This window comes from Rattus norvegicus, chromosome 18 (assembly GCF_021556685.1).
Source record: "Rattus norvegicus strain SHRSP/BbbUtx chromosome 18, alternate assembly SHRSP_T2T, whole genome shotgun sequence".
In the NCBI taxonomy this organism is placed as follows: domain Eukaryota; kingdom Metazoa; phylum Chordata; class Mammalia; order Rodentia; family Muridae; genus Rattus; species Rattus norvegicus.
The window spans coordinates 4,270,450-4,290,282 of NC_141551.1; the positions used below are offsets into that span (position 1 = coordinate 4,270,450).

At 42.7% G+C, this 19,833-nt stretch overlaps 1 protein-coding gene and 1 pseudogene across 20 annotated transcripts in view; both read right to left on the minus strand.

The window, feature by feature from the left end:
* Osbpl1a (oxysterol binding protein-like 1A) overlaps window positions 1-19,833 on the minus strand; it is a 205,195-nt gene that overhangs the window by 140,509 nt on the left and 44,853 nt on the right. For 12 of the 20 annotated variants that reach the window (XM_087592207.1, XM_087592211.1, XM_087592213.1 and 9 more), the window contains 7 exon segments: window positions 15,095-15,180; window positions 13,980-14,124; window positions 10,857-10,918; window positions 10,647-10,691; window positions 9,138-9,211; window positions 8,971-9,034; window positions 3,204-3,302 (listed from right to left, as the gene is read on the minus strand). In XM_087592207.1, the coding sequence (XP_087448333.1) occupies window positions 3,204-3,302; window positions 8,971-9,034; window positions 9,138-9,211; window positions 10,647-10,691; window positions 10,857-10,918; window positions 13,980-14,124; window positions 15,095-15,180 (575 nt within the window). 20 annotated transcript variants of the gene reach the window in all.
* Window positions 65-495, minus strand: LOC147999657 (non-histone chromosomal protein HMG-17 pseudogene; annotated as a pseudogene).

Below are 19,833 nucleotides of genomic sequence, written 5' to 3' on the forward strand. Positions count from 1 at the left end.
CCTCCCCAACAATCAAGTGTTCTGTGTGCTAACAATAGTTTTTTTAAAAAAGTAAAACAAAATTCTACATTTTTATAAAACTTGATAAAAAATAGTATTTCCAACTGTACAGTCACCAGAAGTACACAGTTATCAAAAATGCACACATGTCACTTGGCTTCTCTAGCACCTTCAGCTCCCAGTGCCTGGTCTGTGTGGAGTCTCCATTCTCTGCAGGATGGCTCGCATCCTTGCCAGCATCCGCCTTCCCCTTCTTCCCTTATCTCCCTTCTCTCCCTTCTCTGCAGGGTCTTTTTAGACCTAGGCTCTGGCTTTGGAGGAGCAGGTTTAGCAGTGAACCTTACAGATCTCTGTGGCTCGTCCTTCACCCTGGCTTTGTCTCTTTAGCGTCCCCTTCAGCCTTTCTTTTGGACATGGCGGTGGCAGCGGTGGCAGGGGACATTGGCACTGAACACAGGTTTGGTCCGTCTGCACCCGTTTCTTTTCTGCATCAGAGTTTCTTTCTCTGCAGCTGAGTTTCGCATGCTTTTTCTTTGGCTTTTTCTCCTGGTAGTTTACTTATTTCATCCTATTCCAATTTATTTGTTTTATTTTATTATTACTTTAGATGCCTATTTGTATTCTAATAATAGAAAGGGTATGGATTTCGGTTTGTGGGGAGTTTGGAAGGATCAGGGAGGAACTGGGGGAGAGGAAACTAAAATCGGAATATATTGTATGGAGAAAATGTTTTCAATAAAAAAAAATAAATTAGAATTAAAATCTGTACTCCAACAAACCAGAAAATCTAAAAGAAATGGATAAATTTCTTGATATATACAACATACTAAAGTTAAAACAGGATGAAATATACAATTTAAACAGATCAATAACCCATACCAAAAAGAATTTATTAAAAGTCTCCCAACCAATTAAAGAATAGAGCAAGTTAAGATGAATTCAGCACTAGAATTATACCAGAGCTTTGAAGAATTAATGTCAATATTCCTCAAACTATTCCACTAACTAGAAACTTAAGAGACATTTCCAAATTCATTTTGCAAGGTCACTACTACCATGATATCAAAACCACACAAAAACCCATTAAGAAAGAAAATTACAAACTAATTTTCTTTACGAATACATGCAAAAGAACGCAACAAGATACTTACAAACAGAATACAAGAACACATCAGAAAGATTGTGCACCACGGTCAGGTTAGTGTCATCCTAGAGATGCGGAGATGATTTGACACAGTTACATCAATAAATGTAATCTGCCACATAAACAAACTGAAGACCTCAGAGACGGAAATGGCCTTTGACAAAATCCAACGTTCTCTCATGATAAAAGTTCTGGAGAGATTAGGGAATTCATGAGAGTGCCTCAACATAATAAAGGTGGCTTACAGCGAGCCTACAGCCAACATCAACCTAAACAAAGAGGAATTCTAAGCAGTTCCACTAAAACCAGGAAGAAGGAAAAAATGTTCATTCTCTCCATAAATATTCAATATAGAACTTGAAGTCTTGGAAGGAGATCTGGAGGCTACAAATTGGAAAGGAAGAAGCCAAAGTATAGCTTTACCTGCAGATGATATAGTTTTATACATGAAAGACCCTAAAACTCCATCAAGAAATGTCTATCGTTGATACACAGCAAAATATATGGGTATAAAATTAGCACATAAAAATTAATAGCCTTCCTATAAACAAATGACAGACTGAGAAAAAAATCAGGGAAACAGTACCTTTCTCAATAGCCTCAAAAATTAAATTAAAAAAAAAAGCTTGTGGTAGACTAACCAAGCAAGTGAAAGACTTGTGTAAAAAAAAAAAGAAAAGAAAAAGAAACTGAAGAAAAATATTCAAAGACACCGGAATACAGAAAGATCCCCCATGCTCGTGGCACAGTAGGATTCAAGTTAAGAGAATGGCTATCCTGAAGATTCAACAGAATTCCAATACGGTTCTTTGTGGAAGTTGGAAAATATTTCTCGTCTTCATCTGGAAACACAGACACACAGAAGAAACGGGATAGCTAAAACGACAGTGAATAATTCAAAACTGCCAGAGGTAGCACTGTCTCGGATTCCAAGTTGTACTCTACAGAGCAAACAGCAGGATGTTTCCATAAAAACAGCCACTGAGCAATGGAACTGAATCAAAGACCCATTCACAAGTCCACACACCTATGTGAACCTGAGTTTTCACAAAGAAGCCAAAAACATACACGGAAGACAGGACAGCATTGTTAACAGTGGTGCTGTTCAACCAGGATGGCTGCATGAAAACAGACCATATTTAGCACTCTGGTAACTCAAAGTGGGTCAGGGACGAGGACAGGCATCCTGAATAGAAAGTGAGGAGCAGCCTGAAGTCACTGGAAAGGAAAGGAGCTTCTGAACAGGACACCAACAGAACAGGCACTAAGAACAACAATCCACACGTGGGGCCTTCTAATGGCAAGGGACCCCATCATTTGGGCCAAGAAACCTACAAAATAGGAAAAAAAAAAAAAAAACCTCCCAATTATCCATCTGATAGAGGGTTGGTATCTAAAATATACTAAGGTGAAAGGAAAGATGGACACCCAAGAGTTGTCCTGTGACCTCCACACACAGAGTCATACTCACACATACGCATGTACATACACTCACACACACGCACATACACACACACACGCGCGCGCGCATACACACAGACACACGCACATACACACACACACGCGCACATACACACACACGCACACACACACGCACATACACACACACGCACATACACACACACGCGCGCGCATACACACAGACACGCACATACACACACGCGCGCATACACACACACGCACATACACACACACGCGCATACACACACACACGCACATACACACACACACGCGCATACACACACGCACATACACACACACGCGCATACACACACACCTACACATACACACACATGCATCTTACTTACTTCAAAAGTTCTAAGTTCTATTTATGTATTTATCTCTATGAATAAGTGTGCCACAGCACAGAGATCATGGATATGAACCTTACATCAAGTTTGATAGCCAGCGTCTTTATGCCCTGGGCCATCTTACTGGCTTACATTCCCAACAAATAAATAAATGTTAATCAGTATGACCAAGATAAGATCTTAGATGTTAATACTGAGCATACATTCTTAAGTTCTGGGAAAGCTATATGAGCCAATGCATAGATTACCTCTCTCGATTGCTGTAGGCTGTTCTTAGGAACCCGAAAGCCATGAACGGTGTCATCAAAGCATCGGACAGAGAAGAGGCAGCCATCTGTAGGTTTCACCTGCATACAAAGAAATCATCTACTCAGTGGAAACAATGTCTCTTGAAATTACCCCTCACAAATGTAGCATTTTAGCACAATGTAAGAACATTTAGTGGAGCAATCCCAAAAGCTGATAAACATGAGGAGAGAATCCTCAGGAGACTGGGGCCACCGCGGCAGCTTAGCCACCAACCCCACTTGCTCACTCCAGAAAACTCTCAGGCTTCACTGCGTGTGTGGCCTTAGACTCACCATCAATTACATATAAGTTAGGATGTACTCGGGCTATAAAATCCTTGACATATCAAAGCTCCAATTCCTTCATACCATTCTCAAACATTTCTTCTGCGCCAAATGTAGACAATGTTTTAACTGAGTATAAATGGCTAATTGGTAGATAAGGTTGAAGATGAGGTGGTAGAGGAGGTGAAAAGAATTAGAAATAATTATTTTTCAATAAAAATTAGAAATGGAGGGGATTTAAAAGCACAGAGGTTGGACTTCTGTTCCAAGGCCTACTACAGGAATGCTGGGAGAAAACAACAATGAAACAAGGTTGCCAACCCTCCACTGTCCCACCCAAAACAAAACCCACCACAGAAGGAACTGAACTGACAACAAGCTTCAACCTACAAGGGGTGAGGGCTCTCAGAGGAGCGGGGTCAGAAGCTGTGAAGTCGCTCAGGTGGGCCGGCGGCTGTGTCTCTGAGAATGACTGAGGCAAAGCTGGACAGCCAGACACTCAAGAGAGCAGGACGGCCTCCCCAGAGACAATCCGGGGATGCCCGTCTATCTCATCACTCTCATCTAGGAACTGCACATCACAGCTTCAAACAACTCACCCCAACAGGGCCAACCTGCAGTGAGACCAGAGGCTGCTCAAGACATGTTCCAGAGCAAGACCAGTAACAGAACCCACTCTCCAGGCTGTAACTGTGAGTGACCCAATGTGAGGAAGCAAGTGAGCAAAATCACATTTAAAATGATTCATTAACGTCAATGACTGTCAGAATGGAAATAGAAACTAAAATATATACCACCTACAAGAGACAGAAGAAAGATACAGGTAGGTTCAAAGTAAATGATAGGTAGTCAAAGGGCCAGGCTGGTCATATGAACATCAGACAGAAATCAATTTTAACAAAATGTCAATTAGGAAAACATCATCAACATGTATGCCATCAATAACAGCCACAGATATAGAACTTTACATGCACAGGTAAAGATCTTAATATTTATCAATTAATAATAATTAACAATAAACTAGAGAAAAGATGCGCAAACAAACCATCATGACTCAACTTATAAGACATATCACTGAACAATAACAAAATGCTCTTTATTTTATTTATTTACTTGTATAAATTTCTTGCATGTGTGCATATATATGCACCACATTTGTGTATGGTGTCTGCAGAGGTCAGAAGAGGGTGTCAGATTCCCTGGTAATAAAGATACAAAGTGTGGGCCACTACATGGGTGCTAGGAAATAAACCAACATTTCTCTACAAAAGCAACAAACACTCTTAGCTGCTAAGCCATTTACCTTCCCAGCATCAAGTACAAATACACTATTATTACATTATATAAATACAGTTATTGAATAAGCCTCAGTAAGTCTGACAGAACAGAAATCATACAGTGTGTGTTCTAAACCAAAATAGAATTATTAATCCAGAGCAAGATAACCAAAAAAGCCCAATTATTTGGGGGTTAAACATCATACTTCTAATTTTTAGAATTATTAACTGGCTCTAGGAAGAAATCATAACAGAAATTAGAAAATAGTTTAAATGATAATGAACTAAAACCTACCAAAGCTAGTGGGGTAAAACAAAACCCAGCTACCAATAGTAAAATATGGTTTGAAGGATCTGCTGGTAAAGAAGAATGATCCCCCTATTTTAAGTTTTAATCTTAAGAAACTATGACAGTATGCACAAGGTCCAGGTCCAATCCTAGTACCCAAACAAAATGCCATCAAACTGTGAGAAAACAAATTAAATCCAAGCAACTAAAGTTTGGGCTTTTTTTAATGCCACACATGGTGGTATATGCCTGCAATAGTAGCACTTGGAACATAGAGAACTCAAGGTCGCCTTCCCTCCCCTACACAGTGATTTCAAGACCAGCCTAAGCTGCATAAAGCATTCGCCCTTATGGGCAGCGCTCCTGCTGAAAGGTGCTATGAGGCTGTTGGGGAAGAATCAGCAAGCTGCCCTTACCCTTGAAGACCCAATGCAGTACCACTGACAGGTCAGACAAGGTGCTCTCAAAGGCACAGTAGTCGAAAGCCTATTACAAGGATAACAACTACCCTCTGACTAGATCTTAACCCTGACCCACAGGAGGGAATTCTCATCTGGCACTGTGAACACAGTAAAAATATAATGTCTGGGAATTTCATAGGCAAGGTATTCCCTCATAGGGAAGATATTGCTGTCATTTTGCTAAGTGAAGACGATGTGCCCATCCAATTACTTCCTAAACAACTGTGTTTATTCACAGATTACTGTTGTTACCATCTCTGGAAGAAAAGACGTTTCCTCTTTGCTGAGGGCAAAAATGGTCAAAGTAATGAGGGTACATGGCAGTCTAATGTTTAGCCATAAAGAGAACATCTGTGTTGTCACCACCACTGTCAATCCCAAACCACCATCATCAAAGTTCAGGAAACCCTGTAGAAGAGTAAAGAGGATTGTAAAAGCCCAAAAAAGGGCACACGGTGCATAGGATATGAGAGAAGAAGGGTGAGGCGGGGAGAGAGGAAGGACGAGGAAGAAGAGGAAGAGATGGAGGAGGAAAAGGAGGAGGAACAGAAGGAGGAGGAGGGGAGAAGAGGAGGAGGTGGGGGAGGAGGAAAAAGAATCAGAAACCATTGTACGATGAAAACAAACCAAATAACACCATACACAAATACATGAGCTGTGTCCCACTATAAAGTCAGCATGGACGTTCGACAGTTCACATAGCCAGGACAATCTTGTAAGCAATGAGCAAACTTCTTCAGTTTAAAACACTCTGCAAAGCCACAGTGAAGAAAACTGTGTGATGCCAGCAGGTGCACGAGTCAATGAAAGAACCAAGGCCTCGTAAACGGTCAAGTGATTTCAGCAGAGTACGCCAAGACCACTTAGTCATGGACAAGGGGACAAACTCCAAAGCTCGGTGTGAGTACAGCTGGGTATCCACTGCAGAAGAATGAGGCTGAGTCTGTACCTTACACCACGTACAAAAGTTAACTCTAAATATTCCAACTCAAAATGTTAAAACACGATCTATGACATTCATGAAAGGGAGAGAAACTGACAGTGTACCTGAAGTGCTGTCCTAGACAAGGCACCATTGCAGGAGTGACCAAGGTAACCAGGAAGATTACACTGGATCAAAATCTAAGCCCTTGGTACGTCAGAGAGCACTGTCATCCAGATGAAGAGGGCATTCAGAGTGGAAAAACCATCAAACCATTGTGTGTGCAAATACCCAGAGTACAGGAAGAACACTTACAACAAAAACCATCCACTGACCTGAAGGACAGGGAAAAGGGCTTAGTAGACGTTCCTTCACCAACTGCACCTAAAAAGACCACACCTCACTAAGACAGGGCAAGGCAGATCCCAACTGTGCTGAGGACCACACCCGAAGATGACCACAACACAAAGAACAAGAGGCAGCGTCGGTGAGCGGAGAACCCTCCAGACCCTAAAACTGGAACCACAGTATACGCCAGCAGACCTGTTTTTAGGCATATATCCGCAAAGTACTTTCTACACATGCTCATCACACGGGCAGATACAGTGCACAGCAGTCAGTAACTCTGAAGAACTATAAAGTCCACTGACAGCCGAGTAAGGATGAATAAAGAAAACGTGGCGTGGCGTGGGTATACAAAGGCATAGGACCCCAAAAAAGGAAATGTGGTAGCATGCTAAGACCCAGATGAATCTGGAGGGCATTGTACTAAGTCGAAAAGACAAGCATGACTCCACCTATGTATGGAACCTGGAGCGGTCAACTTCAGCAAGACAGAAAGTGGCTGGATGGCAGATGCTGAGGGTGAGGGGGTGAATCCAACAGAGTACCTACCCATCGGGAGATGAAAAGACTTCTGGGACTGCATGCTATTCAACCAGCACAATAATTAAGTGTACTTAATATCACTGAACCATCCTGTGTAAAATAGTTACTGTTAAGTTCTATAAATATTTTATTGTAATTTTTTAAAGGTTAAGGATAGGAATATCTATATTAAAAAATCTTAATCAGGGGGCTGGAGAGATGGCTCAGTGGTTAAGAGTGTTGATTGCTCTTCCAGAGGACCTGAGTTCAATTCCCAGCAACCACATGGTGGCTTACAACCATCTGTAATGGGATCCAGTGCCCTCTTCTGGTGTGTATGAAGACAGCAATAGTGTACTCATATAAATAAAAACCTCAGTCAATCTAGGTGTCTACTCTATGAAGAAGAAATTGAACATGGCTTGATTCATGTGGCTATTCAATGGGTCTCCTTATGTTGTGCTGATACAACTCATAGATAAAGCTGTAAGCAGACCACTGCCTAAGAAATTACAAATTATAAAACACGCAGAGGCATACCACAGCAGGACCTAATCAACTCCACAGAAGCTAAAGTTTTAAAAATGAAGTGGGAGGGGCTGGGGATTTAGCTCAGTGGTAGAGCGCTTACCTAGGAAGCGCAAGGCCCTGGGTTTGGTCCCCAGCTCCGAAAAAAAGAACCAAAAAAAAGAAAAAAAAAAAAAGGAAGTGGGAGAAACTAACAAGTTTACTTTATACAAAGTAAACTAATAAAAAGATTGCGATAGAGTCAGAGCCATAGTGTAGAGCAGAACCAAGGGCGGGAGGAGGGCAGCACAGGCAGCAGACAGGAAGGGCAGGGTGAGCATGGCAGAGCCTCAGTCTTTCGTGTCCAGTGAGGGCAAGAGGAATGGCCCACCTGGGTCGCAGTGTGTTCTGAGCTGACGGGCAGTTTACTCAGCCTGAACCTCTCACAGGGGAGTACGGCTGTGCAGAGCACACTGAGGTGGAGAGCAAGACACGCGCACCTGAGGGCAGATGGGCTGCTACAGTACAGACAACCCTACTGCACTTAGACTGCCTGGGCTCCATGTTAGCCCAGGCAGTAAACGGCAGTAAACGGGACATCTCAGCCTCCTAGACCGCCTGGGCTCCACGTTAGCCCAGGCAGTAAACAGGACATCAGCCTCCTAGACCGCCTGGGCTCCACGTTAGCCCAGGCAGTAAACAGGACATCAGCCTCCTAGACCGCCTGGGCTCCACGTTAGCCCAGGCAGTAAACAGGGACATCTCAGCCTCCTAGAGGGTAAAATGAAGCAGCTGGGACTGACTGTCACAAACGCTTTAAGTTGTATTGTACTCCCACAGAAGCTTCCAGGTTTACCCATGGAAAAGACACTAGTGTACCTCCAGTGGTGACAGCTGTCTAGATTGTTTTAGCTCGATGTTCCAAACACAAGTGGAAAGAAACAAGTTGGCTCTGTGTGTGGCGTGCAGGCCTGCACATGCACAAACAGAATCTTTAACTTAGTTGCTCTCACAGATGAAAACCCCGTTTCCCATGGAGCCTCCAGAGTCTGCAACGGTTAGGACAACCCACCCACTGCAGCACGGGCTTCGCAATCTTCACTAACACACATCTCCTTACCGTGCACACCGCTTGAGTCAGGTGTTTGCATCCTTGGCGGTAAGAATTATGGACTGCATCAGGCCTTCAAAACAAAAATTAAATCAAGGCAAAGAAAAAGACCTAAATGAAGACTCTACTATTTTAAATGTTATTCTAAAACTTAGTAAGGCTTGGGTGATACTCACTGCTTCCTGTACCAGGAAAGGACGCCGTGTTCTAACACTACCCAGAATAACTTCCAGCCAAAAAATCTTGAACTCTAAAGGAAAATGAAAAAAAAAAAAAATTCTATGCTGATGTGTCTGGATTTAAATATATAACTAAGGAAAAGTAGTTAAGTTTAAATAGACATATTTGAGACTTCTACCTAGACAGGAGGACTGAACAATAAGCCGTAATAAATTTGAGCTCAGATATTAAATGCAACATAGCCCTCTCTACAGGGTGTCGGAACACAAAGCACAAATCCACACTGGTAAGGTCATAGTTTACAGCTCTACAGCTCTCTGCAGGGTTGTCTACAGAAAACAGCAGTTCTTGGCTTTAAACACAACTGCCTCAAAGCTTGATTGAATGTCTAAAGAGAGTTAACTTAAATTCACTTCTATAACATACATACAAAAAGTTCATACAGGGACTACTAATGGATGCAAATTGTAGTAAGTACTACCATGATTTATTCTAGAAAATGACTAAAAAATTCTAAAGCACACAGAAACGTTTACAGCAGTGAACATCCTTCCTAGGACAATTCAGGAAGTAACGTTCCACGGAGCCTTCAATAACGTGATGTTTATAACAAAACGATACTGCGATTATGACTTAATGAGAAAAAACTTTCCTCTGCCCCTCTCTGTTAAATTTGCACACCTTAAAGTATAATCAGCTTAAATGAAGTGATTGATACAACACAGAGGCCTTTGAAACACACGAGATGTCAATTATCTATAGAGATGTCAGCCTGTGAGAGCCCAATAAGGTCCTCATGACTTGAAAATATTATAACTAAAAATATTCATCTAAGGGCTGAGAATGCAGCTGTGTGGTAGACATGAAACCTAGCACACAGAGGCCTTGCATTCAAGTCTCAGAGCCACTCAGAAAAATGAGCCGAGCAAGCATTTAGTACTTAAGGTATGCAGCATCATAGCTTAGCTCACAACACTCGCATTTACCTGAGCTACAACTGAAAAAAACCATCTCATAAGGAAGCATGCTCCATAATAAACTGTAGTGTCCCAAGAACATACGTGGATGGGCTTTCAGAGCAACACTAAGGTCCACAAACACAAGCTAGGCTTCGGGTCTAGCTTGGTGGAAGAGAGTTTTCTGAGCCTGCACATGCCTGCAATGTACACTGGTGGGGGTGGGGGGGAAAGGAAGGCTAAAACACGAAAAACATTATGCAGTGCATGATAGCAGCCCGGAGCCGTGCAGTCTTGGTTGCTGCCCTCATGGCCACAGGGCTGACTGGGAACTGCAGCTCACCAGCACTGCCCAGTAGCATAAGGCAAGAAAAGATAAAAATTCCAAATTAGAGTACAGGTGCCCAAGTACACACCTTTATATGGCACTAAAAAGGGAAAAACTCGTAAATCATGGTCAGTCAGGGACATTCTATAAGTCTGAAAAAAATGGGAAAAGAAAAACAAAGACCAGAAACAAAGCATTAAGAATCCCTTCCAGCCTCCTACCTTCCAGAGAGGGCCTTCAAAGCGTTTCAGGGCTTTGTGGACAACCTGCTGGAAACACATTTCATTAAAGACGCATCCACAGAGCTGAAGCACTCATTCAATTCTTTTCAAAAGACTTACTGCTTTAGGAAATTAGAAATCTAGCAGTTCAATCTGTCAACACAGACCTTAGAAACTCAGAACTGTAAGGTTTAGTCCATCAATACACACCTTATTACCAACAAGGATATGTTTCATTTCAGTGCCATGGGCAAGGTCAAGAGGTTTCTGATCTGTGTAAAAGTACAAGGAAAAATGTCACTATGTCAACCACACAGCAAAATTTACTACAACAAAACTCCTCCCCACCAGCAGAAAATAAAAACAAAATCACCTGCCAGAAGTTGCCCTCTCACCCTGTCTCATTTCTCTCTTGGGGCTGGGGATCGAACCCAGGGCCTTGCGCCTGCTAGGCAAGCGCTCTACCGCTGAGCTAAATCCCCAACCATGCCCTCTTGGTTCCTGAAGGCCTCCTTTTGGGGAAGCCAGTCAGTCAGAAAACCTGATTGTCTCAGAACACTCTGTCCAGGTCACGTGACCAGACAGACCGTTAAACCATGAATGACTGGTGGAACAAATTACCACAAGCTCACCAGTTTAAAACAATACAGATGTCTTATCTCATAGTCAAGTTCTTTAAGCCTTACACTGACTTGTTAACTATTTGATTCTTTTTTTTTTTAGAATATATTTATTTTATGTATGTGAGTACAGTGTAGCTGTCTTCAGACACCAGAAGAGACATCGAATCCCATTACAGATGGTTGTGAGTTACCATCCCATGTGGTTGCTGGGAATTGAACTCAAGACCCCTGAAGGAGCAGCCAGTCCTCTTAACAGCTGAGCCATCTCTCCAGTATGATTGCTCAATTCTTTAAAAAAAACCAAAACCCTGGTATGTATTAGTCACATTTATTTCTATTTCTTCTCACGCAGTCTGTTATGTGCCGATCACTATTATAAAGCACCGGCGATTTATAATGAACAACACAGGACACAGTAACAAATTCACACTAAAAAAGATATAACAGGTAATAAACCATGGTATGCTAACATAATTAATGACATATTTAATAGACAATAGCTACCACTTCAGGTAGAAAGTCAGAGACTGGTGCTAGGTGACCTCGCTGGGGAGGGGATGGTTACTGGACAGGATCTTGTGAGGACTCAGGGAACAGCTAATGCAAAGGCCCCAAGAGAGAAATGAGACAGGGCGAGAGCCCTGGAGGCAGTGCACACAGAGCCAGATGTCTGTGAGCAACCGCAAGTGACCCGATGGAAAGCCTCTGGAAGGTCTCAAGACAAGAAGCAATATGATTTGACTGGTGTTCAAATTCTGTGGAAGTGTTTAAGTTTAAACTTTGAGAAATTACAATCTAACTAACTGATCCTATTATAGTGCTTCAGGTTTTTATCAGCTCTACCAACATAGAAACTCATATGCCATATAATTCTAATTTAAACCACACACCATACAGTTATAATTTGAAGGGGATAATTAAGTCGTCCTTAATATACTCAGAATTACACACCTATGACACAGTTGTTTATGGAATCTTAATCTTGTATTAATATAATGAAATACTTATCAAGGGAATGGTATGCTCTGTGGAATGGAAAGGCCACAGTTTTTAATGTAGAGAAAAGACCATGAGTTTGACTCGTTCTGAGGCAGAGTAACAGAACTGCTGACGTGGGAAGCAGGAACTGCTGATATCTGCTTCTTGAGTGAGGAGAAAAACCCTTTTAAAATGTTCACTGAGAACTCAGCCATCAGTTCAGTCTTTCCACACAGCACCTAGAAAGACAACACTCTGCCAATTCGTTATCCCCATGGATCTGCAGGGATTGAGAAACTATCCTTCCAGCAGAGGGAAAATGGTAGTAGGATTTCTGTCATAAAATTCAAAATATGTCAAAAATAAGTTCTGAGGCTGCTGCCAACTGGATGAAATCTCAGCCGCATCTCTGGACTCAATGTCTGCAGGGCAGGCACTCAGGAAGAGCTCAATAAATCACATTCAGAAGTAAATGAGCAGGCTTCCTACCTACACGAACTTGTAACCAGCAATTTCAAAAGAAAAATATGTGTGTGTGTGTGTGTGTGTGTGTGTGTGTGTGTGTGTGTGTGTGTGTGTTATCAAAACAAAACAAAATAAAATGACTGGAATAATGGGGTATTTGAAAATGCATGAAACATCTTTGCCCCTTAATGGACAATAATACCACCTCTCTTCAAATTAATTTGCACAGAAGGAAATTTCCATTTAATCCCGTCAGTACTGTTTCTAGGAGTCTAACACCTTCAATGTCATGTGCAGTTATGCATGCACGGCAGTATTCCGGGCAGCAACTAGATGCCCAGAAGAGAAGCACAAACGCATATAAAGCATTCTAAAGGTTAGCAGTTTTTTAGATCATCCTTAAGAACGCTTCAGTACACAGCAAATCTGCTGCCTACTGCTAAAAAAGGATGTCTAACGACAAAGTCAACTATGAGACAATTTTTTGGATACTCATAGATATGTCCAAAGCAGTAAAACCTTTGGGTCACCCAACGCTAACTTCCCCAGATTGCTCTACAAGCTAAAAGTTGGCTTTCTCCTGTTGTCTGGGCGATGGCCAAGTGTCCCTATTACAGTGTACTTAGGGTCACGTCTCAGTGTGGTTTGCTTTTGACTTTCTCATATAAAGTGGCCCCAAAGAACCATGCTGAAATGCCGGCCAGTGTTCTTAAGGCAGGCTTATGATGAGCCTTAGAGAGAAACCCTAAGTTAAAGATGCTGCACTTAGACTAAGGCCCCACTACCATGACCTACATTAATGGATCAGCACCACATATCACAGAAGGTAACCTTAAACAGTAGCACTCATAAAGCAAGGCTGTACACTGACCACTGATGAAAAGGCCATGACAAGAGGGTCCTGATAATCTAGTCCTGGGTTCTCCTATAACAGTGCTTCAGCAAGCTCTAATTCTGTACTGATGGCAACCTCAGAGCATATAACTGCTACGAACAACAACAACCGATTACAGCCATCTTTCCTTGACGGTAGGAAACCATCACAACACTCTCTCTCAACACTGGTATCATTTGGAGTATGGGGTGAGTTACTAGTTAAGTCTTAAAAGAGAAGCAAGTGTCATTCTTTTACTTTTGTGAATGTCCTTATGTAAACAGGAGACCACCCAACTTAACAAAGACTGGATACCAAACAAAATAATTTGCGCAATGCTGATCTCATTTTTTGGAGTCAAACGCCCAAGGATGACTCTCATCGCATGCTCACCGTTCTTGTTCTTCAGGCTGGGGTCAGCTCCACTTCTCAGAAGCTTTAAGACACACTGCTTGTGGGCCCGGTAGGCTGCACAGTGCAAGGGAGTATTTCCTAACTGATCTGAGCAGTTCACATCAGGAGGATTGGGCCTGCTGAGCTAACACAGGAAGGCAATGTGATTATACACCAAGGACAGGCTTCCCCTCACAGTATGCAGAAATGGCAGGTTCGCAGACCCTGCACCTATGGTGGACTCTGCAGTCGACCCATGCTTGTCCTCGGCAGGTATGAGATCTGAGGTCTGTGTCCTGGCACCAAACACAGCAGCTGTGCCGCCCACCAACGCCTCACAGTAAGAGGTCACTGACCTGCTCATCCCCACAGTCTTGCATTTCACACTCGTGACAGCAAAACTGTCACCAACCAACCAACACCAGCCAACAGTCCCGAGAAGAGCTAAACCCGAGATGCTAGAAGCATAAATGTCAAGGCTCTGCTGAATGTGTCCTTCCCTCCTTACTGCTTTAGCAATCTCTATACCGTCTCCATCTCAAAAAAATGTAAATGTTGCAGGTACTATACTTAGAAACCAAAGAAATGCTTTCAAGTGAGCTAAAATAACTTTAAAGCAAATGGCAATGCCTCGGTCTTGAATTCAGAACAAATTTAGTTTCCTATTTAACGAGGCCGTGCAGGAAATGGAAAGAACGGAGAAGTAGGCAAAGCTGCCAGCCTGCTTGCTTGCCCTAAGTCTTTGATGCAAACACTGCCTCATCTTGGTACATCAGAAGGACAATATTCTCTCAGAATTTATTGTTTATCAGAATGGGGAAAACTTCCTCCTTGCCTGGATTCTGTCATCTTTTTTTTATTTTAAATGGGCTTAATTTGAAAAAAAATTAATTTTCTCTACCTTAACTAATTCCTATGAGAACCTGGATTCTCAATCATCAGCACATAAACAAACCTAAATCATTCCCACACTGAGCTGCCAGGCGCTCGTGTGCACGGGTATAGTCACACTTCTTCTAGGGTGACAGTAAGAGGTTCTCTCCCACAGACACCAAATTACGAACATTTACAAGGAAAACCCTCCTAACGTAGAAAGAAATAATGCTTCTTGTTACCAGAGCTGACACTTCAGCTGTTCTTCCTTCTCTAGCTGCTCCTAGAAGCAATTCTTCAAGCTTTCTTTGTTGAGTCCTTTCCACAGCTGCAAGAGGAAAAAATACATCTTAATCTATGGCAGTGGCTCTCAACCTTCCTAATGTTGTGACCCTTTAATACAGTTGTGTGGCCCCCAACCATAAAATTATTCCATTGCTACTTCATAGCTGTCATTTGCTACTGTTATGAATCTTAATGTAAATATCTGAAATGCAGGATATGATTTATGACCACTGGGGTGGGCTGGGGAGGTGCAACCCACAGGTTGAGGCTGCTCTACAGCCAGCTGTGAGAGCCTGGAAAATTCATTACAAAGACATCAGAGGACCTGAACTGAGCTCCCGGCACTCACGGTGCACAGCACAGCCACCTATTAACTCCAGCTCCAGGCCATCTGACACTCTTCTGCTTCTATAGGTACCCACCATACACACATGAAACACATTATGCACACACACACACACACACACACACACACACACACACACACACACACACGGACTCATAAATAAAAGTAAATACTTTTAAAAAAACACAAAGAATAAGTTGATCACAGTGTAGAAAAAGACAAATGTTTGAACCGAAACTCAAATACTGTTAGATTTGGGAGTTCGATTTAAAGACACTAGGAATTTATTCAATTTATTCATTATAAGACTTAGCATAGGGACTGGAGAGGTGGCTCAGTGGTTAAGAGTACTGACTGCTCTTCCAGAGGTCCTGAGTTCAATTCTCAGCATCCACATGGTGGCTCACAACCATCTGTAATGAGATCTGATGCCCTCTTCTGCTGCTTCTCAAGAAAGTGGCAGCAATCTCACATATAAAAAAATAAATAAATATTTTTAAAAAAAGGTTTAGCATAAAGAATTATGAACTTTTGATGTCCAGGTTAGTCTGTGTCCACTGTGTCCATAAGAGCTCAAATTACTCATGTGTTTTCTGATACCATGCAGTAACCCAAGAGACGAGCTCCCCGACTTAGTGCTCCACCCATTACATGTCCTATATGTAATCACATGGACCAAAAATGCACACTGGAGAGCATTCAACTGAAGGGCACACCTGTCTTTCCAACAACCCCTCCTCATACACACACGGTTGCTGAGGTACAAGTCTCACTGTGGTGCTCTGCAGGCCTGGAACTCACTATAAAGAAAGACCAAGCAGGCTGCAAACTTGAGGCCGCATTCCCTTCCTTAGTCATAGCTACTCCTCTTCAGTACAGGCATTACATAAAGCAGAGCTGGCATGGCGTCTCAAACAACAGCGACTGGGAGAGACGACAAGCACAATGTGAAATTATGCATTAGATCTAGATTGGGAGATGTCACGTGGACAGCTGATAAAATATGTATATGAAATGTACAATATATTACAAAAGGCTGAGTGATCCTTATCTAAAATTCCTGAATTTAAATAAAGTGTTTTGAGTTTTAAAAAAAATTGTAAACTTTTGGGGTTTAAAATTTCAGAGATTTTTGTGTGTTTGTTTTGTTTTCTAGATTTTGGAATATTTGCAAACTTTACCAGTAAAGTCTTCCTAATCCAAAATTAGAAATACTCAAAGGCCCTTCACTTTTTAGGCATCGTGGCGTTCAGAAGCTTTGGAATGTGGAGCCACGTCGATTCCAGTTGGGGATGTTCAGTGTGTACTTTATTATTCATGCATGAGTGTTTTACCTGCAATATGTACACACACACACACACACACACACACACACACACACACACACACGCCTATACCGTGTGGGTGCTGGGATAGACTTGGGTCTTCTGTAAGAACAGCAGTGCCCTTGGCTGCTGAGACGTCTCTGCAGCCCCTCAATCTGTCTATTAGGCCGTATTTTCTGATGTTGATTATCACAGAGTCAGCCTTTGGCGCTCATGGGTCCTATCTCAGGTTTAAATGAAACAGAATACGAAGAGCCTGTCCTGAGCCCCGTCCTGAGCCCCGTCCTGAGCCCCGTCCTGAGCCCCGTCCTGAGCCCCGTCCTGAGCCCCGTCCTGAGCCCCGTCCTGAGCCCCGTCCTGAGCCCCGTCCTGAGCCCCGTCCTGGCTAGTGCTTCCGGAGTACGACACGTCTGCTTACACAGCATCACACTGCGCGGGTACCATGCACGCTGTAGAGACGATAGACTGATCTTCCCACGGGGCTATCAGTGCCGTCCACTGAGGACAGAGGAAGATTCTACACAAAAGTACTGGGACAACTGGTTCTTACAGGGAAGGACCCCTCAGAGCAATGCAACTTCAACTCAAAGTGGCGAGCAGGCTTATAAGAGCCAAGACTCTTAAGACGGAATATCTCTGTGACATCAGACTAGGAATAGCAAAAACAGAAGAACAAAGGAGGGTGGGAAGCAGAGCAATGGGTACTCATCAATCAAACAACGACATGTCCAATCAAACTGAACTTTTTTTTTTTTTTTTTTGAGCTGGGGACCGAACCCAGGGCCTTGCGCTTCCTAGGTAAGCGCTCCACCACTGAGCTAAATCCCCAGCCCCCAAACTGAACTTTTTAAGGAAAAAGGCAGCTTCCAGAATGGGAGGAAAATTTTTTTAAAAAATTGTATGTCTGAAAATGGACCTATATAAATAGCTCATAATAAAATAATTTCTGTACACTTTAAAGGTATATGGTAGGCAACCTGTAAACTCCACTCGTAAAAGGCATTTGGATATCCTTGTATTTTAGAGTTCACAGTTCTAGGATTTTAAGATTCTGAAAGCAAAAACCCACAGAGAGTGTGGGGTTTCATTGTGATTCTATAAGAAAACACCCATTTGTTTATTATTGTTATTACTTCACACAGTACATCCTGAATGTAGTTTCCCTTCCCTCCAATTCCTCCTGGTCCCTCTCCCACCTCCTTCTCCCGGAGATCCAATTCTCCACTGGAGGAGGAGGAGGAGGAGGAGAAGGAGGAGGAAGAGGAGGAGGAAGAGGAGGAAGAGGAGGAAGAGGAGGAGGAAGAGGAGGAAGAGGAGGAAGAGGAGGAAGAGGAGGAAGAGGAGGAGGAACAACACCATGGTGGTACAAGAAGACTATGCACAAATCCTCATGTGAAGGCTGCACAGAGCAACCCAGTATGATGGGAAGGGTCCCAAGCAAAGCCAAAAGAGTCAAAGACACCCCTACTCCCACTGTTAGGAGTCCCACAAGAACACCAAGATCCTACCACAGTGTTGTACACAACCATAACAGAAGGCCTAGGTCAGAACCACACAGGACCCATGTTTGCCGTTTCAGTTTCTCTGAGCCCCCACAGCCTTCCTTAGTTGATTCTGTGGGACATGCTACTGTGGAGACACCTCAAGTGTTCAGAGGCAATGATGTCACTCGGTATGCAAATGTCTTTCTCGTGGTTCAACAACAACAATCAGAACCAACTCAGCATCAAATAATATTTAAAAGATAAACTAGAGGCAAGATGTTTATATGCATAATCTAAGCAAAAGGCAAAAGGCACACAAGTATTCGTGTAATTACTCCTAAACCTTTCTATAGTCTACGAATCAGAAAGACACACACAGAGAGAGAGAGAGAGAGAGAGAGAGAGAGAGAGAGAGAGAGAGAGAGAGAGAGGAGCTAGTCCTCACTAGAGCCTGACAGAACACAGAACACCCTTTGTCATGGGAAACTCGCTGCATGTTTCCAGGCAACTCGCCCCTTGGACCCTGCAGAGGGCTCAAAGATACACTCTGCTGTACCCAGCCCATTAGCTAAGACCGTCTCTCTAAACACCATCACTTTAGATACTTAGGTGTGGATTCCTTATGCATATCTCTAGTTCCTGTCTCTGCATGCTATCTGGTTGTCTGGCTTCTGGTCTGCCTACCATCATGGTGAACTGTCCCCAGCACGTCTGGAGTCAGCAAATGGCGACTTAATGATGTCTACAAGTGGCATTATATCTGGAGAAAGTGATCTCATCAGAACAGAATCACTCAATTAAGCCTCTATCCTCTATTTCTCAGGCTAGGAGCACAGGAGCTGACAAACGACATTACCTGTGAAGTCTCTAAGCCTTTGCCTTCACAGCTTGGGTTTGGAGGGGCCTTAGAGCATGTCTTTGCAATCACCCTATTAAATGTCCACCTGTTAGACTAACCCAACTTTCAGTGTATCAGGAAAAGCTCAGCCCTGGGTTCCCATGAGAAAGTAGAATGACAGGACAGGATCAGAAACAGTTACCTCACAATGTGTTAAAGAGCAAAGGCCAAAGCCAATATGAGCCACAAGTCCTTATGCTGCTACAATGCCTGGGAGAAGGTAAGTGAGGATCTGGTTACTCAGTGAAATCTGTGAGTTCAAGGGAAAGCACTGATCTATAGACGTGGGACAAAAATGTCACCCCAAAGATCAGCGAGAAGGTAGCTGGATGTGACTAGTGCACTCCAAACCCACCAATATGTGCAGTATGTATTGATAACGATTCTCTAATATAGGTACCTAACAGTCACTATTTTTAGAACTACAGAATAAGCAAGAAGATTTCAATTGATTAGAAAATTGTTACAAGCAAGACAGTGGGTTTCACATGAATAAAATTACTAACAACTACAGTTACAAAGTTAACACCCTTAAATACAAAGTTGTATTGCCCTTCTCTGAATTGCAAGAAAGAGGAACAGGATATGTGTGAAGGCACAGCTGTTATTTTCAGACCTTATGTGTAAAGTAGAAGTTACCTGG